Source organism: Tinamus guttatus, unplaced genomic scaffold, assembly GCF_059628265.1.
Source record: "Tinamus guttatus ecotype Peru unplaced genomic scaffold, ASM5962826v1 Tinamus_guttatus_pri_ptg001087l, whole genome shotgun sequence".
NCBI classification, from domain to species: domain Eukaryota; kingdom Metazoa; phylum Chordata; class Aves; order Tinamiformes; family Tinamidae; genus Tinamus; species Tinamus guttatus.
The window spans coordinates 1,747,336-1,771,425 of record NW_028289621.1 but is presented as its reverse complement, the minus strand read 5'-3'; the positions used below and the strand labels follow the sequence as shown (position 1 = coordinate 1,771,425).

Here is a 24,090-nt window from a genome sequence, read left to right as displayed (position 1 = left end):
CTTCACCCCTCTCTGCTCTGGTTAGGTGTCCATGGAATTTTAGCCCCTCTCAGCCTAACTACTGGGAAAGCAAAGCCCAAAAGTTGGAACTCCACCATGACCTTGGGTATTTATCTATGGTTGTCCCAGCAAATGGTTAGCTTAAGTGTTTTCTAAATGTCTTCTAGGAGCAGAAAAGAAGTGAACGAGCCAGAAGATCGGAAACTGCCAGGCCTGAAACTGTGAACTCCTCTGACAGCAGTGAGTAACAAGCAGGAAAGCAGGGCCCGGGCCCAGTGCGAGCAGGCAGTTTGTGATGCGAGTAGGATGGACGTAGGAATTCTTGAGCTTTCAGGCAGACTTTCTTGTGATGCAGGATAGGTCCCTTAACCCTTTTCATATCAGAGTTTTTGTCTTGCTTTCTCAGGGCACTTGGGATGAAGAGAGGGTTGGTAGTATTTTTACAGCTGTTTGTAGATATCGAGCACCAAACAGGTGAGAATCTGGGGGTGTTCCTATGAAATCCATCTTTCATTTCCTCAGCCAGGAACTTTGTTCCTTTACCCCTATGCCAGCAGGCTGTCTGAAGGAGGGTTGTATTTTGGGGGCTTTCCTGACAAAGTACAGAAATTCTCTGTCCTGTGAGGTGTTGAGTGTCACACTGCCATTCCCTAGTACTTGTCTGTTGCTCCTTCATGTCTGCCTGCATCCTGTGCTGGAGAAGTGGCTGGTGAACTAGCTTGTTCCCCTTAGGGTCTGTTGGTTCTCAGAGGGTTTCTGCTATAAATGTTCATGTTGCAGGCTTCTGCTCAATCTTCACTTCCTAGAGAAAAATACTGCCTAAGTATTTTAGTACTGACTAAGTCCAGTTTGCTTAAAGACTTCCTGGCTCATTTCCAATTCCAACAGAGTATCTTTTAACTATCCCCTTATCACTCCACCCAGGAAGGTACAAAGCATGTAGTAGGTATGCAGAAAGATGACCCCAGAAAGCCCTACTGTGTTGCTCATGACTAAAGTTTTGTCTCAGTCCCTAATGGGGAATTTCTGGAGCATCTATCTTATGAGGAAAGACTTAGTGAGCTGGGCCTGTTTAACCTAGAGAAGAGAAGATTGAGAGGAGACCTGATCAACATGTACAAGTACCTGAGGGGAGAATGTAGGGAGGATGGGGACAAACTCTTCTTGTTGGTGGCCGGTGACAGGACAAGGGGTAATGGGTACAAATTGAACCCCAGGCAGTTCCACCTCCATGTGAGGAAGAACTTCTTTGCTGTGAGGCTGCCAGAGCCCTGGCACAGGCTGCCCAGATAGGCCGTGGAGGTTCCTTCTCTGGAGATCTTCAACCCGCCTGGATGCCGCCCTGTGCCCCTGCTCTGGATGTCCCTGCTGGAGCAGGGATTGGACTAGGTGATCTCTAGAGGTCCCTTCCAACCTCAACCCTTCTGTGATCCTGTGATCTTCTGCCTGTTCCTTTGCAGTTCCGGTCTCCGATGAAGACTCAGATGCGATGGTGGATGACCCTAATGACGAGGATTTTGTTCCCTTCCGTACCCGTCGCTCAACCCGTATGTCCTTACGCACTCAGATGGCTCAGCGAGCCGCCCGCTCCACTGTCACCAAGATGACTTGTGCCAACTGCCGGACCCCCCTGCAGAAAGGGCAGACTGCCTACCAGCGTAAGGGGCTCCCTCAGCTTTTCTGCTCCAGCTCCTGTCTCACTACGTTCTCAAAAAAACCACCCGGCAAGAAGATATGCGCCTTCTGTAAAAAGTGTGTGTTCGTTCCCCTTCCCTCCATGTTTGTCGATCCCTTTCACCTGCCCCCAAAGCCATACAATCCATGTGATCCTCATGCTTCCTCCTGAGGAATGCGATGTCTGCCACATCACTCCTGTCCTTCCCTATGCCTGTCTTCATGCACTGCATTCCCATCCTTCCTATTCTTGCTTCATATTATTGCCCTTCCCTGCGTGTTCCTAAAGTCCCTTGTCCCTGCCTCCCTTCAGAGCAACCTCCTGCATGCTGCCCCTTTGGACACTGGCCTGCTGGATCAGACAGAAGCTTCTGCCACCTCCTTTCATTGAAGCCTTGCAGCCCATCCCTTCGCGGCAGGACTGACATGTGCCTGAACTAATACATCCTTTCCTGATTCCTAGGGAGATCTGGAACACCAAGGACTCGGTGGTTGCCCAGATTGGGTCAGGCTCTTTCCATGAGTTCTGTACTTCTGTCTGCCTCTCTCTCTACGAGGCCCAGCAGCAGAGACCGGCCCCGCAGTCTGCAGATCCTTCGGACAGCAGCCGCTGCAGTGTCTGCCACAAACCTGGCGAGGTAAAAAAAAGTCCCTGTCTTTCCCTTGTCCAGGGAGAGGTGCTTGGCTCTGCCTGGGACCAATGCAGGGTGTTTTCCAGGTACTCTGCCCTGAGGCCTCAGCCCCTGAAGCGCCTTGGGCTGTCTGCCAGGTTCTTTCTTGTCCAGTATGATCCAACCCTCATTCCCCAAAATAAAACTTCAACTTCTCTCTACCCTGCAGCCAGCAGCCTCCCGCTGCTCTGCTCTGCTGACATCTTTGCCGCTTTTGGGTGAGGGAGGCTGGGCTGAGTACACAGCAGCTTCCAGGAGAGCTCTTGCCCAGATTTTTTAACATACCAGCCCGTCCTCCCAAGGCATGGAAGTGGCACATGTGCTTAGGAAGGAGCCCCGTGGTGGTTTGAGGGAGTGACAGCAATGATGTCTCTGCAGATCCAGCACGAGGTCAGCAATGGGAGCGTGGTGCATCGCATCTGCAGTGATGCCTGCTTCACCAAGTTCCGGGCCACCAAGGGGCTGAAAACCAACTGCTGCGACAACTGTGGACTCTATATCTACAACAAGGGCTTGCCCCTGGAGTACCTCTTCCATGAAGGCCAGCAAAAACGTTTCTGCAACTCCACCTGTCTCAACAGTTACAAGAAGGTGTGTGAAGTCGGCTGCCTGGGTCAGGGAGGTCTCCGTGGCACACGTCCCCTTTGCTCACTGTGGCACAGGACACGGCAATGGTAGATACCACATCAGGTGGTATCAGGTCCTCCCAGCAGGAGGGCCACCCTGCGGTGGATGCAGTAATGGTGTGTGAGGCAGGCAGGAGATAGGATCCTGATGGGTGTGATGGGCTTCCTGACAGCTCTGTGCTGCTCTGCTTGCAGAAAAACACTCGGGTCTATCCATGCATGTGGTGCAAGACGCTGTGCAAGAACTTCGACATGCTGCCCAACGTGGATCGCAGTGGCAAGATGGGCCTGTTCTGCTCCATTTGCTGCACTACCTCCCACAAAGTGAAGCAGTCAGGCTTGGTTGGTAAGAGCACCCACGTCCAGGGATTCAGTGAGCTCTCCACTCTACCCTCTTCCTTTTGTGCTCTTGCTTGTGGTTTTGCCTGGAAGGAAGGCGTGCTGCTCACAGAGGAAGGTGTGTGGGGAGGTGTCCAGGGAGATAAGCGGAAAGATATTTGGAGCATCTTTGCAGCACGTAGCTTTTCTAATGCTGAGGGGTGGTGTCTGCTGGGAATGCAGGAAGTGGCTTGGTGCTGTGCTCTGCTGTCCTTGTCCTTTCTGCTTCATGGAGCACTGGGGTGCCCAGGAGTGGGAATGGTCCCTGCTGACCGGTGCAAGTATTGCGGGCTGTTTTGTCAAATTCTGTAGAGCCAGAGTCACTTTTTTGAGTCACTTTGCTCTCCATCCATGTATTTCTGTCCTAGCAGGACTTGGTGCTCTTAGTTTTCTGGTATTCTTGTCCTTTCCCTTCTGGTTGTAGCTTGACAGACTGCGGATGAGCGCGTAGCCTACATACCATCCTCAGAATCCAGTCCCACGTGCTGAGCTGCTGTCCTCACCATTTCCTCTCTGTTTCTTCAGGTCCCCCTAGACCCTGCAGCTTCTGCAGAAAGAGTTTATCTGAACCCTGCTATTACAACAAGACAGACCGGGTTGTCTACCAGTTCTGCAGTCCCAGTTGCTGGACCAAATTCCAGGTACTGAAATATCCGTCATGCTGGACTGGGCACTAGAACCTCCTGCCTCTCTTCACGCTTAGCAGCAGCTGCAGCTTCCTCAGGGAGAGTCCATAGGAAGGTCTGTGCTGCAGCACCTGAAATCCAGCGCTCTCCTCAGCTGGGATAAGTCTGGCTCTCATTCTTCCTTGCCTATCAGCTTGTACCCAGCAGGAGTGCTGTGCAGAGCTGTGTTGCATAAGTGGTTGCAGGGTATAATGGCCTTACATGGGCACAAGCCTCACAAAGCACAGTGGGCACCTGCTAGTGTGATGGAAAAGAGCAGAGCTGCTCTCTGTGCCAGGGATCACCAAGGACCAAAAATCTCCTAGAATATGTCTAGAAATTTAAATTCAACAGGCTCGGATACAGTTGCAGTACTTTGAGGGGTTTTGTTTGTTTGTTTGGGGAGGCTGTTTTTTGTTTTATTTTTTCTTTTTAAATCCTTGATAAAATTCTTTGCTGAAGAGTTGTTACAGCTGTAGATCTTCCTAAGACACTTGAATCACTGCCGTGTAAAATCATCTCTGTAAAATATGAGAAAAGCCACGCACAACCTGGATTAGGAAACATCTTTGACAAATCTCAGGGCACAGTTGTGAAAGAGAAACCCTGGAGAGAGTATTTCAAGATGGTTTCTTGGGGATCAGCATTAAACCCCAAGAGTTCGACAGCTTCATCAGTGATCTGGAAATAAAGTCAGCATAAGTGTGCTAAAAATTTTGCAGACGAAACAAAAACTAGTGGAGTGTTAACTCATGCTGAGATATTGCTTGACGAGATGGGCTCTTTATACCAGGCATTTAAATACAGGTCAGTGTAAGATCCTCCATCAGCCTTACTCAAGTAATGTGGGGGTGTAAGGCACCTAAAGTAAGGATTTTGAAAAGGCTCTGGGATTAAAGCACATAAGCCAGTCAGCTTGAGCTCCCCATCTTAAAACTATAGCAGGAAAGATTAGTTAAATTATTGGAAGTACTAGCAGCAGAACAGGGAATTAAAGTTTGGGGGCCAGAGTAAAAAAGGACTACTCAGAATACTGCACAGATAGGATATTCATCCACTTTATTTTTAATGTTGAAGAAAAAATTGGAAGTGTGTGGGGAAAAAAAAGACACAAATTACTTTGAGGCTTGAAAAATGCAGCGCACTTGCAGTACATCTCATGAGAGGTTATCAGAAAGAAAACCAAGAAGATGACTCTATTAATAAATCTATCACTGGGGACAAGACACCAAGTGCTAAATGGCACTCTAAACTAGCAGAGGAAGGTGAGATGAGAACAACTGCTTGAGTTCTGAAGTTATATTACCCTGAAATTAGAAACCAGGTGCATGTTCTTCAAGAGCTTTTAGAGAAAGTCTAAGGAAAGATAGTCCTCATCTCTGGGTTTCAAATCCAGAGAGCTGGCGATCTGAAAGCTTGCTTACCTGACAAGGCCTGAACCCAGTATCCCGCAAGCAAAGCGGAATCGCCCAAGCCGTTGTTATCCCAGAGCTTGGCACCGATCTCCAGGACCAACTCCGAGCCACTGATGGCAGAGCAAGGGCAGAGTGAGGGCTGTGAGGAGTGGAGGAGGCAGGAAGAGCCACGGCGGCTCCTCGAGCTCCCTACTTTCCATCCACTCACTGCCTTTGTATTCTGCAGCGCACGAGCCCAGAAGGTGGGATCCATCTCAACTGTCATTACTGCCACAATCTTTTCAGCGGGAAGCCGGAGATCCTAGACTGGCAGGTGAGGCCTTTTCTCCCAGGGGCGTGCTGAGGCTGAGAACAACCCTGGGGAGGACTGCAGAGCTTCTCTTTTTCCCAGTTTAAGAGCTAGAGCTTCTCCTGTGCCCGTGGTTAGAACTTTTGAGCTATAGAGACATGGCTGGAAACCATGCCCTGAGCGTGCTGTCATGTTCAGCGGGAGGTCAGCAGGGCCAAGTCAGGGCAGGAGGAAACCACCTCTTCTGCTAAGTCGAATGCCAGGAGAGCTGGGGACTTGTAAACTGTCTCCTCAGCCCCGCAGTCCTGTTCCTGCTGCACCAGGGAGCCCTGGGACCTCTTGCCAGCTTGGCTGACCTGGTGGCGGTCTCTTTGGCAGGACAAAGTGTATCAGTTCTGCTGCAAGGACTGCTGCGAGGACTTCAAGCGGCTGCGTGGGGTAGTGTCTCAGTGTGAGCACTGCAAGCAGGAGAAGCTGCTGCATGAGAAGATCCGTTTCTCTGGGGTGGAGAAGAACTTCTGCAGCGAAGGTACTTGGGGAAGGCATGGGAGAGGCAGAGGCCCCCTGCCAGCCCCTGCTGGGGGAGGAGAAGAGAGCATGGAGTGGAACAGAGGGGAGACTGGCCAGGCCCTGGGGCAAGAGCCTCACCATGCAGTGAAGGGAGGATTGTCGTGGGGATGGCTTGCTGTCCAGCCAGGCCCTAGGGCAAGATCTTTACCGTTCATTGTGTCCTTGGGGAGGGCTTTCTCACAGCTTTTCTCTCTCTGGGGGCTGGGGAGACAGCAGGTGGCAGCTCCGCTCCTCCTGTCATCATGCACTTCTACGCTCTTGCGTCTGGGCTGGCCTGACCTGGCCTTGCCCTGCCTGCTGGGTTCCTGCACACAGGAGGTTGGAGTCAGACTCTTCCTAGAAGCATGGAGGTGAGAGATGGCAAGTCCCCATGAGGTCCCATCTTATCCCAGCCCCAGGGGCCAGTGCTGGATTGTTCCCTACAGTGTGTTGCGTGTGCTCTGTTGTCTCCGCAGACCTGGATTCTGGTCATGTTTGGGTCAGGGAGGCCCCCAGTTCATCCTGGGAAGGTTTCACTCCTATTGTTTCTCCGCAGGGTGTGTGCTTCTTTACAAACAGGATTTCACCAAGAACCTGGGCCTGTGCTGCATCACCTGCACCTACTGTTCTCAGACCTGCCAGCGGGCGGTCACCGAGCAGCTGGAGGGCAGCACCTGGGACTTCTGTAGTGAAGACTGCAAAAGCAAATACTTGCTCTGGTACTTCAAGGTCAGTATTGGCACTGACAGCTTGTGCTAAGTGCTGTGGTGGGCTACGGCACCCAGATAAGTGGGCATTGCACTGACGAAGTTCGCGCTGCTGGAGTCTGGCTGGCACTGCTGCGGAGAACCTGGCACTGCTGGAGTCCTGCCTGGCAATGACGGGACACTGCTGCGGGGAAGCTCACGTAGCTGGAGTGCCCAGCTGACCCTGCCAGAGCACTGCACTGAGGAAGCTCACAGTGCTGGATCCGCGGCTAGTGCTGCTGTGAGAAGTTCGCACCGCTGGAGTCCCCGGCCGGCACTGGCAGGGCACTGCTGTGGGGAAGCTCACAGCACCTTGCCAGGTGCACCTCTCACCGGAGCGTTGTGTTGCACTCGGAGGGGGTCTGGTTAGTTACTCGTTGTTTCTCTCCTGCTGATGCGGGCTTTAGGCAGCTCGGTGCCATGCCTGCAAGCGTCAGGGGAAGCTGCTGGAAACCATCCACTGGCGAGGGCAAATCAAACACTTCTGCAACCAGCAGTGTCTGCTGCGATTTTACAATCAACAGAACCAGCCCAACCTGGACACGCAGAAGGGGCCCGAGAGCCTGCTGAACAGTGAGTAGGAGGGAGGGAGGGGACCTGCATAGCTCAGTCCAGGAGACGCAGGGAAGAGCGAACAGCGAGGGGTGGAAGCTTCCTGCCCGGGACTGGATGAGACGCTAGGGAACAATCCTGCACTGGCCCCTGGGGGGGGAAAGGACAGAATGGGACCTAATGGGGCTTCTCCATCTCTAACGTCTATGGTTCTATGACACACAGGGCCCAGACGGGAGGAGCCGGTGCCAGCGTGCTGCCTGTAGCTCACACTCTTAGCGAGGATACTCAGGGATTTAATGGGCGACTCCATCCTCATGTTGCCAGCGGAGAGCTCGATATACAGGGTTAGGGGACAGCGTGGTTTGGCATGATAATCCACCTGCAGCCCCACACCACCTCCGAGCTGTGACCTTCTCAGATCTCATAAGCTAAGCAGGATTGGGCCAGGTCAGTGCTTGGATGGGAAACATTCAAGGAAAACGCAGGGTGCTGCAGGAAGTGGTGCTGGTGATGCTGTAGGTGGGCTCTCAGTCAGAGCTGAACCTGTGATGATCTTGAGGGATCACTAAACTGCTGGAGGCACTCTGTTTTGTGATGGTGGATTGAAGTCCTAGCACTTCTCCAAAGATCCCTGGCAGCTTTGGGGAGTTGCTGACCCCTTGTCCCGGATAACCCAATTCTGCATCTGTGGAGTTCCAGCTGGAGAGGAGATTTTCACTGCCCGTTGCCTCATTTGCTATCATTAACCTGAGTTGTTTATGGAAGATGGCAAAGTGCTTTGGGATCCCTCAGGATGGAAGGTGCTCATAGTCACAGTGACAAGACATCGCTTGGCCCTCGGACATGCTCTTAGTCTCATTCTGCTTGGTCTTTCACAGGCCAGGATCTAGATGATCTCATCTCATTAAAAGATGCCCACAGCTTGCGGTGGAATTTGCTTTGGTGGCTCAAGCTGTGACAGATACTGGTGCTGCAAGCTCAGGCTTTGCTGCCCTCCCTGCAGTTCCATGAAGTCAAAACCTGGCTAGGATGAACCAGGGAGGAAACCAAGAAAAGGACCTTCCATGGGAGACCTATTTCCAGTCTCCAGACCTTCTCGTTCCTCTCTCCTGGCAGCAGTGGGCTAACTACAAGATGGGGAAAGCACAGGATGTCAGGTCTGCTTAAAGATAATTTCTCCTGCTCATTGCTAGAAGCAGCAGGAGCCCTGGCCTCCCATCCAGGCGCCGTGTTGTGCAAATGCCATGAGTAACCTGGATAAAGAACTGCTGGTTTCTGCTGGCACTGGGTGCCCAGAGGGAGCGTGTTTGACAGGGCACGGTGTCTTGCCGCCCCAGTAGAGGAAGGTGTTACGCTTGTCTGTTACTGTAGCTATCCCAGTGATTCCATGGCCCTAGCCATGCTCTTGGATTTGTCTTTGCTTTCAAGGCATATCAAATCCGCGGAGCCTGTAGTGCTATTTTGAGGACACAAGCACATCAAAGAAGCCATTACCCACTGAAGGAAGCGTCTATTTCACACCATTGGCCATTGCCTTTTGGGAGCCATGGACCACAGAAGCCTCATAAGTACCTCCTCCACCACCACAGACCACAAAAATCCCCTGAGCACCCCCTTCCACCACATTTCTGGAGACAGCTGAGAGCTCTTCTGTCTAGCCCGTGGGGCATTGCCAGTCACTCTGCCAATGAGGCCTTTGCTTGAGCTGTGTGAGCCAGAGGACTTCGAGGGCAGCCGCGGCGATGCCCTGCTGCAGTGGTGAGTGCTTGGCTGAGCACAAACTTCTGGCTGCTCCAGAGCTGTGGAGCTCTCTAAAAGCAGCCCTGTGACCATTGCTAGTGGTGCAGGTGGCCTCGCTGGCACACCTGTCCCCTGCCTGTTGTGGGGTGGCTGTGGACATCCTTATCACAGGAGCTGTGACGTTCTGGTTGGCTTTCGGTGACCGGGAGCAGGGGCCTGCTGTGCGCTTGCACAGAGAGGTTTGAGAAGAGCTGTCCCTGCGGACCGTGCAGGGCATTTGGACCCCGTGCAGGGTCTCCTGGGGACCTGGCAGCAGGTTTGCTAGCTCACAGGGGCTGCTTGGCGCTCAGCCCTGTCTTGGGCACAGCTGCTGACCACCTACTTCTTCTTTTGCTGCCAGTGTTTTCCTAAGATTGTTCATTCCAGTGACTGGCTGCTGCAAGTCTGGTGGTCCTGAGACTGCTTGCTGGTGATAAAAGTGGCAGATCCTTTAATGGGAACAGTGTCTATGTAACAAGAGGAGCTTCTGCTGCAGAACTGTCCCCAAAGACTGCCAAGAAGAACTGGCTTTGCCCAGGGCCGTGCAGCTGGAGAGGGGAGATGGTGAGAAGTCCATAGCTGGTGCAGATGATGCCTCAACAGCTCCTGGCTGGCTTTGGCATGAGAGCCAAGAACAAAGTGCAGCTTGGATGGAAGCCTGGATATGTAGCGCATGGAGGTTTGCAAGGAAGATCTTGCCCGCAGTCCCCGTGACTTGCGGGACACTGAATTTTTATTTTGATTCCACCGCAGCAGAGACTCTGCTCACACCCCCACAGCCTGTCTTTCCCCACTGGAGTCGTCGATGGCTTTTTTGCCCAGGCCAGCTGCCTGTCGACCCTGAGCTGGTCCTGGGAACATCTTGGACCCACTGACAGAGCTGCAGATGCTGTAACTGAGTGCCCTGCTGCAGAGCTGGGGGCTTTCTTGGGCTGGCTCTTGTGTGTCCCATCCTCCCCCCAGAGCAGTCATCAAGTGAGTCCTGCTGTGCCTGTGCTCAAGGACTGTCCTGCATTTCCTCAGGAGGGAGGAAACCTGCATAGTACAAGTGCCTTTATGTTGCTCCTTCAGGAGTCTGGCTCTTACTAGAAGAAGAGCCTCTCACTAGGAGGTGTGGAGGGACCTGCCACTTCCTTTGGGTGCTGAGGCCTGCTGCTTTCTTTGCAGGTGTCTCCTTCGTGCTGTAGAAGGCAGTTCTTTCTCCCAGCCACATGGGTGATGAGGGCTCACAGGACCCTTAGATCAAGGTGCTCTTTTCATGCAGCAGCTTGTGTGAGCTGGGTGCAGGATCTCTGCAGACGGAGCCAGCGGGAATCGTCATCTGAGCCCAGACGATGCCATTTGCATGGGGACTAGGGTCTCTGCTATGCACGTCTTCTACCTGCTGGTGATCTGCCCTTTCCTTAGGGGAAATGGACTGTGGTGCCAGTGCAACGCTGTGTCTGTGCTTTCTGGGGTATCTCCTAGCACTGCTACTTCCTCTGTCACCTTCTTCCTAGGGATCTCCAAGCACTTTGCCAGGATCTTTGTGGCAGGGACATGGAGGCACAGGGAGGGGCCATGGCTCGGTACAGCAAGCCACTAGACAGAGCTGGGAATAGAGCCCTGGATTCCCCTCTCTTAAGAGGGGCTGGGATTTTTCCTGACCTGCTGTTATAGGGGTGGGGTGGACAGTAGGGGAGCACAAAATGCTGCGGGAATGACTTGATTTTGGAGTTCTAGTATCTTCTGAGCTGTTAGGAATAGAGATTTGGGAATGACTTAACTGTTCCTGGAGTGATCCAGGAACAGTTTCTGGAGAGCCTGTCCCTGCCCTCTGGCCTGTGGCTGCTGCCACCTCCAGTCCCAGCAGTGGGACCTGTTAGCCCAGGACCTCTCTAACTAAGAGTCATTGTTTTTCTCTTGCAGGTCAGACTTCTGAGCCAAAACCGCCTGCCTCTTCCCCACAGAAGGCAGAGACTAACATGGTAAGGCCTGTTTGAGGTAGGAGTTCTCACGATAGCAGAAAGGAGCGTCCCCAAAAGGGGATGTTTGCTGTTTCCCCAGGAGGTTTTGTTCTCCTGCAGCCTCGGTGTTTTAAAGATAGTGGTGGCCTGGGCAGTGGGAGCTGAGAGGGGCTGCCAAGGGGGCGAATAGCCATTTCCCAGGAGTTGGACATGAGCACCAGGGCAGTCTGCACAGTGCTCACCTGTGTCTGGGCATGGGGTCACTGCCCTCTGCACTCCTCTGTGTCCCATGGGGAGTGAGCAACCAGTGCCAGGCTCTGCTGGCTGCCGAGGGGCTGCTGGCTGCCAGGAGCAGCTTGCTTGTCCTTTGGCCAAATCCAACTGTGGGAGGCCTGGGCAAGTCTCAGAGCAGAGTCTGGCCACTGGAGACTGTCTAAGGCCTGGGGGTGGCTCTATCTGCACCCACAGAAGGAAGGAAATGGTGCCGCCTCTCCTGACACCAACCTCTTGCTTTTGGGCTTCCTCAGTTGTCTGCAAAGACCTCCTCAGCCCAGATACCTCCAGCTGCGCCGCCTCCCCCGCCTCCTCCCATGCCAGCCACCCCTCGGAAGAACAAAGCTGCTATGTGCAAACCGCTGATGCAGAACCGGGGCGTTTCCTGCAAAATAGAAATGAAGTCCAAAGGATGTCAGACAGGTAGGGAGATAAGATGCATCTCTCATCTCCAGTTTACTGCTTCTGTTGAAGAGGCAGGCAGCACGTCCGTGCTCCAGACTGGATGTGAGTTCGCTTGGCATCAGACCGAGGAGCATCCAGGCATAGCAGTGTCCACACTGCAGGGCTAGATGTAGGGAGCTCTTTCCCTGTCAGCAGCAAAAGGAGAACTGCAGAGAGCACTGCAGCATTATCCTGCTTCCAGGCAACCTTTCTCCTCTTCTTGCATGTGGGACAGCTCCTCTTTCTCTGGAGATGGTCAGCTTGCCTGAAGGGCTGTCTGCCAAGCAAGTCCCGCCATGTAGCTGCTCTTGGGCATGTGTGTAGCCTGTAGCATATGCAAGGACCTCTTGAAGGGGCAGGTTTGCACCTCTGGCCAAAGACAAGCCTTTCTTGTTGCTGGGGTGTTCAGCTTGCTGCTGCAGGGCTGCCCGTAGGCTCTGGTAGCTGGTGGCTGGAAGGCCCATGGCACTGGACAACTGTATGGGCATGGCAGTGCACAGCTGGATGGGGTGAAGGAGCTGTTGGGAGCAAGCTCACTGACATACTTTTGCTCTTGTCAGAGGCTGACTGGAAGCCCCAGGTGATTGTGTTGCCAATCCCCGTCCCGATCTTCGTGCCTGTGCCTATGCATATGTACTGCCAGAAAGTACCTGTGCCTTTCTCCATGCCTGTCCCGGTAAGCGACACACTCCACCTGCCCCTGTTCTGTTACTGCCTTCACCCAGCCATGCCGCAGCCTCTCTTTGCTTCTTTGTCCATCCTCTGCCTCTGCTTTTACAGCAGTCAGCTGTGCCAAAGCCCTTTGTGGGTACCGCACGTCTGATCTCTGCCCGCTGTGCTGCTGTCAACAGGTGCCTGTGCCAATGTTCTTGCCCACCACACTGGAGAGCACAGATAAGATCGTGGAGACCATTGAGGAGCTGAAGGTGAAGATCCCCTCCAACCCACTGGAGGCTGACATCCTGGCCATGGCTGAGATGATTGCGGAGGCCGAGGAACTGGACAAGGCCTCCTCAGACCTGTGTGGTGGGTTCTGCCATGCCTTGGTGGGGCCCAACAGCGGGGTTATGTGCGGTTCTCCCACCCCTGCCCTTATTGCTGCTCCTCTAAAAGCCTTTGAAAAGCAGTAGTGAAGAGTGAGTGCTGGCCTGCTGTTGAGGAGGCTCCAGGGAGCAAGTGCTGCAGCAGGGAGTGGTGTCTGCCACCGTCCCTTGCAGAAGTGCCCGTGCACCTCTGGCAACGTGCAGCACCATTAGCTTATTCACATGGCTGTTCAGGCTCTTACTTCAAATGGGCTGTCCAGCAAGAAGACTGGGCATCTTGATCTCACTCATCTTCTTAGCTGGGAACTACCTTCCCCAAACTTCCCCTGTAGCTGGGGAGAGGACAGAGGTCCAATATCTCACCATGCAGGAAAAGCTGGACAGTGTAGCCATCATAGGACTGCTGTGTGGGGTTGCTCTGAGCACAGGACTTGCCCCAGGGAGACCAACTTCATTTTCTAGCTGTCACAGGAAAAACAGCCAGAAAGATTTCTGTAAAAGTGCGTTTCTTGATCTGCTTTTGTATTGCAGACCTGGTGAGTAACCAGAGTGCAGAGGGGCTCCTGGAGGACTGTGATCTGTTCGGGCCGGCACGAGATGATGTGTTGGCCATGGCTGTCAAGATGGCAAACGTCCTCGACGAGCCTGGCCAGGACCTGGAGGCTGACTTCCCGAAGAGTAAGAGCTTGGGGAACCAGGCGTGCGGGGCGGCTTGTGCTGCAGTGGGGTCCTCCTGCAGCTTTGGGCCACCTTTGCCAGCAGCATTAAGAGCTGCGTGCTGTGACCTCCATCCCCATGTCCTCTGACTGTCCAGGTTGGAGGCCAGAACCTGAGTATCTGGCAGGTGATCGCTCACAACAGCGGATAAGAGATCACTGCTTTTGAACAAGTCTTTTGAACAAGTCTAGATCAACTGACATGCTGTAGATACATTTCTGCAGAGAAAAGGGAATGGGAAGCTGATTTTGGCACCAGAAAGGGAAGGGCAGATGTGCTGTCATGCCTATGGGTGATTTTCGGGGATCCAGTAAAGCTTCAGACAGACCTGGACAGAACAGGGATCAGGGAGACAGATCTGGGAGACAGCAGAGTTCCTGTGCATGCCCTGTGGAGGGCAGAAAGTGATAAGGAAGGGAGCAGAAACACAGCAGTGCTGAGGCAAGATGCAAGCGAAGGACAGAAAATTGGGATGCTGGAGCCAGGCTGTCCCGATTCTGGCAAACTGTCAGAAGGGGGAATTTGGTTAGTGTGAGAAAGTTTAGCAGCTCTGGCAAGTAGTACTGTTTGTGGTGGTGGTGTTGAGCTGTGGCTAAAAGTTCATGCCAGGCAGACGGTGAAGGCCTGTGTGCCTTTACACACAGGTGGAGATGTTTCTTACAGCATGATAAGGAGAGAACAAAGTGAGAGGTCCAGGATAGAGCTGTAACTTGTCTGTAACTTGTAACCTGCCTCTTATCTCTGCTGGGGACAGAATGGGATGCCTCAGCTGAGCCCTTTTGCTTGTGTTTCTTGTCAGACCCCCTAGACATCAACCCCAGCGTGGATTTCCTCTTTGACTGTGGACTGGTGGGGCCAGAAGATGTGTCCACAGAGCAAGACCTGCCTCGTGCTGTCCGGAAGGTGAGCTCTTCATGGGTGCCTGCTCAGAGCTCTGTGGGTTTGGACTTGGAGCTGGTACCTGGGAAATGCTCCGAGGTGAAGCATGCTGGAGGCTTCAGTGTGCTGGGGAGGTTGTGCCCTCTCCCTTCTGCACGTGCCTGGACAATGGGCTGCTCCTTGAACGGAAATTATGTTTGGAGGGGCCCTGAATGCCACAGGCCAGGTGAGAGATGGATTCTTCTACTGTGGCCCTCCCAATGGGCCTCATTGACTCGGCTGTCACCAGAAGGCTGCCTGGGGGCACGGACACAGACTGCTGAGAGGGAGGTGGCTGTCAGCAGGTTCCGGGGCGGCCAGGACTCTTGCATCTGCCCCAGGTACGTGCCCAGCCTCACAGTGCCCTTCCCGCAGGGGCAGAAGCGCCTGGTGCTGTCCGAGAGCTGCTCGCGGGACTCCATGAGCAGCCAGCCCAGCTGCACGGCGCTGAACTACTCGTACGGGGTGAACGCCTGGAAGTCCTGGGTGCAGGCCAAGTACGCCGCGGGGGAGAGCAGCAAGGGCGAGGAGCTGCGCTTCGGGCGTGAGTGTCCGGCCCGCGCGCCGCGGAGCGGCACCAGCCGCCCGGCACACGTGCCCTGGGCTGCTGAGGTGCTCCCGGCCTCTTGCCTGAGGCTGCCTTGCTCGCCTCCACAGCCAAGCCCATGAGGATCAAGGAGGACATCCTGGCCTGCACCGCGGCGGAGCTCAACTACGGCCTGGCCCAGTTTGTCAAGGAAATAACTCGACCCAATGGGGAGCGCTATGAACCAGACAGCATCTATTACCTCTGCCTTGGCATCCAGCAGGTGAGGGAGGGCTTGCTGCCCTCAGCTCCTCCATAGCCAAACCTGGCGCTCGGATATGGCGGGGGGAGCCCATACCCTTTATTCTGCCTTCTGGGAATCCAAAGAGATTCATTAACCTCCCACCCTCAGTGCCTCGCCCCAAGATAGGAACCCGCCTGGTTCATTCTCTGTTCCCAGCCCTAGCACATAAGGTGGCAGCTCTTCCCCGGCCTTGCACTTTTCATGCACATCCTTAAGGAGAGCTGGGAGGTTTTCCCAGCGTCACTCACTGCTTCCAAGGCTGCTTTGCCAGGCTCTGAGTGTGCCCTGCAGCGCTGGCTGTGCAGGGATGGCTCCGTCTGCTCTGTGGGCCCTCTGGGGAGGGTTTGCACCCGGGTGCTGCCATGTCTCTCTTGACTGTGTGTTCTGTCCTTTCTAGTACCTGCTCGAGAACAATCGTATGGTGAATATATTTACAGACCTTTACTACCTGACCTTCGTGCAGGAGCTGAACAAGTCCCTGAGTGGCTGGCAACCCACAATCTTACCAAACAGTATGTGTCTCCAGATTACCTTGAATTGCCAAACACACAGGCTCTGCCCCTAGCCTTGTCTCCGCGGTCTGATTGCACTCCCCAGCCTCTGCTCTCTTCCTGGACATGGAGCTCGCTGTCCTGCTGTGTCTTGGGGACGTTATGAGCCCACAGCCCACCCCAGCAGCAGAGTCACTCTGGTTTACACCTCGGCAGCTCCCTTAACCCTGCTCTGGGTTAAGGTGGCTGTGATCAGAGCATGGCTGCTTTGTGTCCTGGCACAGCAATGTCTCGGCCAGTGGCAAAGAGGGCACCAAGCCAGGAGGCCCTGTGACCTGTGCCTTCATTCCCGCATTCCCAGCCCTGGGTGAGCCTGCACGCTGTAGGCAGCATTGGGCAGGGTTGCTGTGCTGCTGCCTGTCTCCCTTACAAGCAAATTACCTTATTGCTCTGCAGAGGCTGTTGGGGATACTGTGATCTGGGCTCCCTCTGCCAAGGTGTCTTGTCCGTGGTTAGTCCCCCTTCCCCTCTCTATGCTGCCTGTTCCAGGAAGATGCTTTTGGCTTCAAGCCTGTATGTCTGGGCAGCGGCTGACCGTGTCTGTCCTGCCTGCTGCTCTTTCTTTATCTCCCCCTGAATGTGGAGAGCTGACCTGGAGTTTGGTGGCCATCTATACGGATAAGCTATTAGCGTTGATCGGGTTCTGGCCCATGGTTTGGCCGTGTTCTGGGATAATTAATGGCTGGGCAGAACCAGCGTCTATCCCTGCGATGGCTCTGGAGAAGTAGCCTCCCAGGGCTGTTGTTCTTGGCTCCACAGTATTGCCCTGTGCCCAGGAACTCAGTGTTGTGCAACCCACTGTGCTGCTGAGCTGAGCTTGTTTGCCCTGGAGAAGGGAGAGCTCCAGGCCCCCATTCCCTGGCTGTGTGGAGCTGGATCCCAGGCAGGCAAATCATTCCCTGCAAGAGCCTGGAGCTGGCACAAGGTCACTGTGGGTGTGACCTGGTTGTTCCCCTGTGTGTCGCAGACGCCGTTTTCTCACGTGTCGAGGAGGAGCACCTCTGGGAATGCAAGCAGCTGGGCGTTTACTCACCCTTTGTGCTCCTCAACACCCTCATGTTCTTCAACACCAAGTTCTTCGGGCTGCAGACGGCCGAGGAGCACATGCAGCTCTCCTTCACCAACGTGGTGCGCCAGTCCCGCAAGTGCAGCACGGCGCGCGGCGTGGCCAAGGTGGTGAGCATCCGCTACTACGCCCCTGCCAAGCAGAGGAAAGGCCGAGGTAGGGGCTGCGTGAGCACCCGCGTCCCCATCCCCGGCCTCCCCTGCCCCGTCCCAGCCCTCATCCCCTTCTGTCCCCCTCTGCAGATGGCGCTTCTGGAAAGCGGAAGCGGGAGGAGGAGACGCCAGTCCTGGAGCAGCGGGAGAACCGGATGAACCCTCTCCGATGCCCAGTCAAGTTCTATGAATTTTATCTCTCCAAATGGTGAGGCTTTCTTGGGACATGGGATGTAACTCCTTTAGGGGCTACCTTTCCATTCCAGCAGGACAGTGTGGAGTGGCTGCGGCTTTCCACGCATGCAGAATTAGGCCTTGAGTGTAAAGTTTTGCCTGGGCTCTGCATTGCTTACAGCCCGTGGCTGAGGAAACAGGTCTCTGGCTCCTTCCACTCCTCACCTCTCGAGGCAGGGGGCAGCGAGCCTGCAACTGCTGCTCAGCTGCCTAAGGAATTAGGTCCCAAGTGAGGAGCTCCAGGTCTGCATTCCCTGCTGGAGACAGACACCGAAGCAAATCGGAGCCCCCTGAATGGTGGGAGGGTGCTGGGCTTCCCCAGGGCCGGGGGCACCGAGCCCCATGCTGCTCTCCCCGCTCACCTTCCTCTCGCCTTCCTCTCTCCCTGCAGCCCCGAGAGCCTGCGGAACCGCAACGACATCTTCTACCTGCAGCCCGAGCGCTCGTGCATCGCCGAGTCGCCCCTCTGGTACTCGGTCATCCCCATGGACAGGAGCATGCTGGAGAGCATGCTGAACCGCATCCTGGCCGTGCGGGAGATCTACGAGGAGCACAGCCGCCTCGGCGGCCTCGAGGACGACATGGACTGAGCGCGGGGCCGCGGGCTGGCCCCGCTTCAGCCCTGGATGCCTCGTCCCCCTGCGGCAGGGCCAGGGCCGTGCGGCGCGGGGGCCGGTGCTGAGCCGCAGCTGGAGGCGCAGCAGCGCTGTCCCCTCCTTGTCACCGGCCTCAGCCACTCGCCCCGCTCCCAACAGGCCTTTCCTCCGTACGTGGCCCGCGCTGAGCCCCAGGCTGCCTCCCTTGGGGCCGGGCCCTGCAGCAGCCCTGGTCCGGGCCTGTCCCCCTGCTCTACAGGGCGCAGCCCCGTCCCTTGCCCTGGCGCTGTCCCCTTCTCCCCATTCCGGGGCCGCAGCTGCACAGTGGGGCAGAGCCTTGGCTGGGGCCAGCAGCCCCCAGGCTCTTCCTACCGCGGTGGGAACGGTGCCCAGGGCATGGACGAAGGTGAGGACCGAGGACGGTACCGCTGCCCTCGGCGGGAGGAGGACACGGGGCTGGGCTGCAGTCAGGGCTGCAGGGTGCCCCCGTTCCAGCCGTGTTTTCCCAGTCGGCAGAGCCCGCGGAGGGACACGGGGCTGGGACAGCGCTGCCCCTCTGTGCCCACGGCTCCCAGGGGGCAACGAGCCTCGCATCTCCCCTTGCCCCTCCATGCCAGCTGCTTGCAGCGCTGCAAGCAGGAAGGAGCATGGGGGAGAGGCAGAAGAGCAGGGCTGCCCAGCCTTCCTCCTCCCCTGTGCCCACGGGGCGCGCTGGGCTCCAGCTTTGCTGTCCCCCTCCCGTGTCCTCTCCCTCTGCGTGTCCTGTTGGGTTTCCCCGAGCTGTACATGGGTCTCGGCACTGTCTGTTGAGCCTGTATATATTGTCGGGGGCCCTGGCCCGGGCCCCCCTGTCCTCTGTGTCCATGTGGAGAGTGAGCCGCTCACCAGTCTTGTTGTAGTGATAACAGGGCAGTAGGACTAACCCTGTGTCTCTGGAAACCATTCATTTCAAATAAAGATGGAAAAACCTGCCGGCAGCCCCCGCCGTGTCCCTGGTGCACAGCCTGGCCCCAGCACCCCCTCCCCGTGTCCCCAGCTGCACCCAGGCCCGTGCACCCTGTCCCCAAACACCCCAGCCCTCTGCACACACCGTGTGTGCCTGTCCCCGGGTGTGTCCAGCCCTGTGCTCCCTGTCCCCGTGCACCCTGTCCCCATGCACCTCATCCCTGTGCACGCTATCCCTGTGCTCGCTGTCCCCGTGCACCTCATCCCTATGCACCCTATCCCTTTTCTCTGTCACCGTGCACCTCATTCCTGTGCACCCTATCCCTGTGCACCCTGACCCATGCGTCCATCCCTGTGCTCCCTGTCCTCATGCACCTCATCCCTGTGCTCCCTGTCCCCGTGCACCTCCTTCCTGTGCACCGTCCCCATGTGTCATCCCTCTGCACCTTATCCCTGTGCACCTCGTCCCTATGCACCCTATTCGTGCGCACCCTGACCCATATGTCCATCCCTGTGCAACTGTCCCTGTCCCCATGTGTCCTTCCCTGTGCTCCCTGTCCCTGTGTCCCCGTGCGCCTCTTCCCTGTGCACCCTGTCCCTGTGTGTCCTCATGCATGCTGTCCCTCTACACTCTAGCTTCATAAACGTCATTCCTGTGCACTCTGACCTTGTGTCCATCCCTGTGCACCCTGTCCCCCTGACCTCACGTGCCTGTCCCCATGCTCCCACACCGTCCCCGTGCACCCTGGCCACATGCACTTGCCTGCAGAGCCCACACGATGCTGCTCACCCTGCCCCTCCTGCACTGCCCGCTGCAGCATGAAGCTTCCTAGTCCCCGGCACCCCTCCCCATGCACTGCTGGCCCTGTCCCCGCTGTTGGTGGCCACCCCGATACCTAAGGAGCCTTGGGGACCAGAGCGCAGACGCCGCACGCCAAGCAGGAGGCCAACGAGGTGCCCTGCGCGTTTATTACCCCAGCCCGGCCATGCTCACGCTGGGGCCCCCGTGTGTCCCTGTCCGCGCTCACACCGCCAGCACCGCCGGGCGCCGCTCGGCGCGGGCCCGGGCCCCGGGGCGGCACTTGGTGGTGGCCAGGTGGTAGATCTCGGCGAGGTTGAGCAGCAGGGACACGCCGGCCGCGGCCAGCATGAAGAGGATGAAGATGGTCTTCTCGGTGGGCCGCGCCACGTAGCAGTTGACGGCGTTGGGGCAGGGCCAGCGGCGGCAGGCGTAGAGGGGCTCCAGCGCGAAGCCGTACAGGGCGCACTGGCCCGCCATGAAGCCCACCTCGAGCAGCGCCTTGGCCACCACGCTGCACACGTAGGTCCTCAGCACGGCGCCCCGCAGCCGGGCCCGGCCCCGCGCCTCGCGCCCCGGTGGCCACCGCCGCCGCCGCGGGGCCGCCGCGGCCGCCGCGCGCCGCCGGGCCTTGTCCTGGCGCCGCAGCAGGTGCAGGACGTGGCCCAGGTGCAGCAGGCTGGGCGTGGAGACGAAGATGATCTGCAGCGCCCAGAAGCGCAGGTGCGAGATGGGGAAGGCGCCGTCGTAGCAGGCGCTCTGGCAGCCGGGCTGCTGCGTGTCGCAGGCGAAGCCGGCCGCCTCGTCGCCCCACGCGCGCTCCGCCGCCGCCCCCAGCACCAGGATGCGGAACACGAAGAGGACGGAGAGCCAGACCTGCCCCGCCGCCGTCGAGTGCTCCTGCGCGCCCTCCAGCAGCCGCCCCAGCACGCTCCAGTCGCCCATGGCGCCCCGCGCCGCCCGGCTCCGGCCCCTCCGTGCGTCCGGGTGCCGGTGGGCAACGCGCCGCCTCCATTCGCTCGCTCCTGAGTGGCAGCCGCCGCGGCCACTGGTGGAAAAAACCCCTTTCCCCCCCCTCTATTTTCAGTCTGGGCGCTTCTTTCTAAATATACTCGGGGCTGCAGGGGAGGGCGCCGGGGCCGGCGCGAGCCCTTGGCCGCCCGCTGCTCAATGCCACCGCGGCTCCCCGACGAGGAGGGAGGCGGTGCTGGGGACGGCAGCGCTAATGGCGGCGGCGGCGGCGGCCCTAGCAGGCCGAGCAGCGGTCGCCCTTCTCCTGCAGGCCGGGGTTGCGGCGCAGCATGTCCTTGAGGGAGCCGTCCTGCTCCGTGAGCAGCTGGTTGATCTCGTTCTGCTTGTACTCGGAGGAGAGCTTGTGGCCGTAGAAGGAGCCCTTGCCCGACGGCGGGTTGGAGTCCGGGTGGCTGCGGCGGGCGCAGGCCCGCACCACCAGGTAGACCAGCTCGGCCACGTTGAGCACGATGCAGATGCCGGAGGTGACCAGCATGAAGACGGTGAAGATGGTCTTCTCGGTGGGCCGCGACACGAAGCAGTCGACTATGTTGGGGCACGGGTAGACCTCGCACTTGACCAGCCGCAGCATCTGGTAGCCCGGGTAGATCATGTAGAAGATGTACATGAAGACGGCCTCGAAGAGCAGCCTGAACACCACGCTGCAGACGTACGTCCACCACAGCGAGCCCGCGATGCGCATCTTGTGCTTCTTCACCTCCTCCAGGTGCTTGGCGTCGCCGTGGCCCGTCAGCACCAGCAGCTTCTTCTCCTGGTGCTGCATGTAGGCCACGTGCATGGCCACGAGCAGGGCCGGCGTGGTGACCAGGATGAGCTGCAGGGCCCACAGCCGGATGTGCGAGATGGGGAAGAATTGGTCGTAGCAGACGCTGTTGCAGCCGGGCTGCTGCGTGTTGCAGGTGAAGGCCGCCTTCTCGTCCCCCCACACGCTCTCGGCCGCCACCACCAGCACCATGATCCGGAAGATGAAGATGACAGAGAGCCAGATGCGGCCAATGGCGGTGGAGTGGCGGTTCACCCCGCTCAGGACCGTGTAGAGGCCGGCCCAGTTCATCGTTCCTCACGTCTGCGGGAGCGAGAGGCAGCGTTAGAGGCCGCTGCCGGCATGGGGAGGCCACCGAGCTGGGGCAGCAGCGCCCGGCGGGCGGACGGACGGCAATGAGTCCGCTCACGTGTGGCCTTTTACCTCCCACCACATGCAACGGGGCCGACCACAAGGCGCCCCAGCCCAAGAGGAGCCCGCGGCTGCTGCGGGGAAGCGGCTGCGGCGCCCGCTGCAGCCCCGACCTGCGCCCAGCGTGGAGCAGCCCGCGCGGCCCGTCCCCGCCGCTACCACGTCCCTCTCCGCGCGCCCAGCGCCGCTCGGTGCCGCCGGCCGGCCCCTACCTGTGGCGGGACGGGTGCGGAGCTGCCCGCACGGCCCCTCTAAGCCCTCATGGCTCCGGCCGCAGCGGCCGCCGCGCCTGCCCTCGCGCCGCTCCGCCGCTGCCCTGCACTGCGGTCATATGCCGCTTTATAGGCATTTGCATACAAAGGGGCCTTTCTGGGCCCCTGAACAACACGCTTTAGCATTCAGATCCAACGCCCCGACTTCCGCCCACCCCGGCCAAACAAAGTGCCTGTGTGCTGCCCTCCCGCCGCCCGGCCCCGCACCCGCTCCCACCTGGCCCCGCGCACCGCTCCGGCGCCAGCCCCTGCCCGGCCGCGTGGCCACGGCCACCCCCTGCCCTGCTGCATAGCCACCGTCATGGTCACAGCCACCCCCTGCCGCATGGCCATGGCCACGGCCACCCCCTGCCCTGCCACATGGCCATGGCCACCTCCTGCCCTGCCGCATGGCCACCGTCACAGTCACAGCCGCCCCCTGCCACATGGCCACCCCCTGCCCTGCCACATGGCTATGGCCACCTCCTGCCCTGCTGCATGGCCACCGTCACAGCCACAGCCGCCCCCTGCCCTGCCGCATGGCCACGGCCACCAGCACGGCCCCGGCCACCCGCTGTCCTGCACCCGGGCTCCGCTGCAGGCCCCTCCACGCTGCAAGCCCGTGTTTCTACCACAGCCTGGGGGCCACCGCGGCAGGACGGTCCCCTCGTGGGCCGGGGAGCCACGCGGCGCCCCGGGCGGGTTTGCAGCCCGGGGCCCCAACACGTTCCCCCCCGCTCGGGCCGCGCTGCCGTCGGGCCGCGCCACGCGGCGACGGCGAAACACGGAGCAGAGGCAGCGCCGGGGTAAAGGGCGCCGAAGGCAGCCGCGTCCCCCGGGCCGTCCCCGCCGGCCGCACGGGGCCCGAGGGACCGGGGAGGGCCCCGCTGCCGCCTCCCCGGGAGCCGCAACCCCCGGGGCTTGCGACGCGGAGCGGGGGCGGCCCCGACCCGCGGCCCCCCTGGGGTGTCGCGGCCCGCGCGCTCACCTGCCTCGGCCCCGGCGCCCTGCGCGCCAGCGCGCGGAGCCCTGGACTTTATACGGGCCGCGCCGCCCGCCCCCCGCGGCCGCTTCCCGGCGAGCAAACACGGCGGGCGGGACGGGAGCGGGACGGGAGCGGGACGGGAGCGCCCCCGCCGCCCCCCCGCGCGCGGCGCCCACGGGGAGGGCGCAGCCCGCGGCGCCCCCGGGCACCGGCAACCGCCCCCCGGCCCCGCGGGAGCGGGGGGGCCTCGAGACCTCCCGTCCCGGCCCCCAACTACAACCTCCCGTCCCTGCCCCCCGACGAGACCTCCCGTCCCTTCCCCCAACGAGACCCTCCCGTCCCTTCCCCCACCGAGACCCTCCCGTCCCTGCCCCCCCCCGACGGGACCTCCCGTCCCTGCCCCCAACGAGACCCTCCCATCTCCGCACCCCAACCTCGATGGGACCTCCCCGTCCCTGCCCCCCCCCACGAGTCCCCCTCTTTTATTCCCCCCCCCCGCGGTCCCCCCCCGCCCCTCCCCGCCGGAGTCGGGCCGGGAGCGCCGCCGTTGGGGGAGGGGGGCCGCGACGGGGCGGGGGGCCCGCGCGCTGCGATAAGGACCGCGCTGAGTCAGCGCCCGGGGCGCAGCCGCCGCTCCCCGCGGCCGGGGGCAGAGCCCGGTTCGGGGCACCGGGGCACCGGGCCGGGGGCTCCGGACACCTCTAGGGGTGCCCGGCTGGGTGGGGGACATGCGGGGGCGCTGGGGGTCCCGGGGGCGGCGCGCGGCGGTGGCGGCAGCAGGTGGCGC

General features: G+C 58.7%; 3 protein-coding genes across 3 annotated transcripts in view; 1 reads left to right on the top strand and 2 right to left on the bottom strand.

Annotated features, from left to right (window-relative positions):
• ZMYM3 (zinc finger MYM-type containing 3) overlaps nt 1-18,114 on the top strand; it is a 28,466-nt gene extending 10,352 nt beyond the window's left edge. The window contains exons 4-25 of the mRNA XM_088538537.1: nt 168-240; nt 1,461-1,752; nt 2,138-2,312; nt 2,724-2,936; nt 3,167-3,317; nt 3,875-3,990; nt 5,656-5,742; nt 6,097-6,247; nt 6,824-6,996; nt 7,421-7,586; nt 11,256-11,314; nt 11,821-11,989; nt 12,571-12,686; nt 12,862-13,036; nt 13,585-13,731; nt 14,570-14,673; nt 15,064-15,232; nt 15,346-15,497; nt 15,916-16,030; nt 17,037-17,291; nt 17,378-17,495; nt 17,913-18,114. Coding sequence (XP_088394663.1) covers nt 168-240; nt 1,461-1,752; nt 2,138-2,312; nt 2,724-2,936; nt 3,167-3,317; nt 3,875-3,990; nt 5,656-5,742; nt 6,097-6,247; nt 6,824-6,996; nt 7,421-7,586; nt 11,256-11,314; nt 11,821-11,989; nt 12,571-12,686; nt 12,862-13,036; nt 13,585-13,731; nt 14,570-14,673; nt 15,064-15,232; nt 15,346-15,497; nt 15,916-16,030; nt 17,037-17,291; nt 17,378-17,495; nt 17,913-18,111 — 3,375 coding nt within the window. The 3' untranslated portion in view covers nt 18,112-18,114. The remainder of the gene's footprint in view (nt 1-167; nt 241-1,460; nt 1,753-2,137; nt 2,313-2,723; nt 2,937-3,166; nt 3,318-3,874; nt 3,991-5,655; nt 5,743-6,096; nt 6,248-6,823; nt 6,997-7,420; nt 7,587-11,255; nt 11,315-11,820; nt 11,990-12,570; nt 12,687-12,861; nt 13,037-13,584; nt 13,732-14,569; nt 14,674-15,063; nt 15,233-15,345; nt 15,498-15,915; nt 16,031-17,036; nt 17,292-17,377; nt 17,496-17,912) is intronic.
• Nucleotides 18,115-20,084: 1,970 nt separating this feature from the next.
• LOC148590812 (gap junction alpha-3 protein-like) lies at nt 20,085-20,818 on the bottom strand. The gene has a single exon (XM_088538544.1). The coding sequence runs from the start codon at nt 20,804-20,806 to the stop codon at nt 20,087-20,089; it is 720 nt and encodes a 239-aa protein (XP_088394670.1). The 5' UTR covers nt 20,807-20,818; the 3' UTR covers nt 20,085-20,086.
• A 273-nt stretch (nt 20,819-21,091) lies between these two features.
• LOC104570349 (gap junction beta-1 protein) lies at nt 21,092-21,959 on the bottom strand. Its single transcript, XM_088538543.1, has one exon. It carries the CDS (start codon nt 21,945-21,947, stop codon nt 21,108-21,110), a length of 840 nt encoding a protein of 279 aa, XP_088394669.1. The 5' UTR covers nt 21,948-21,959; the 3' UTR covers nt 21,092-21,107.
• Nucleotides 21,960-24,090: the final 2,131 nt, after the last annotated feature.

Coding starts and splice junctions, on each gene's coding strand:
- LOC104570349 (XM_088538543.1), bottom strand. CDS start 21,947: ATGAACTGGGCCGGCCTCTACACGGTCCTGAGCGGGGTGAACCGCCAC.
- LOC148590812 (XM_088538544.1), bottom strand. CDS start 20,806: ATGGGCGACTGGAGCGTGCTGGGGCGGCTGCTGGAGGGCGCGCAGGAG.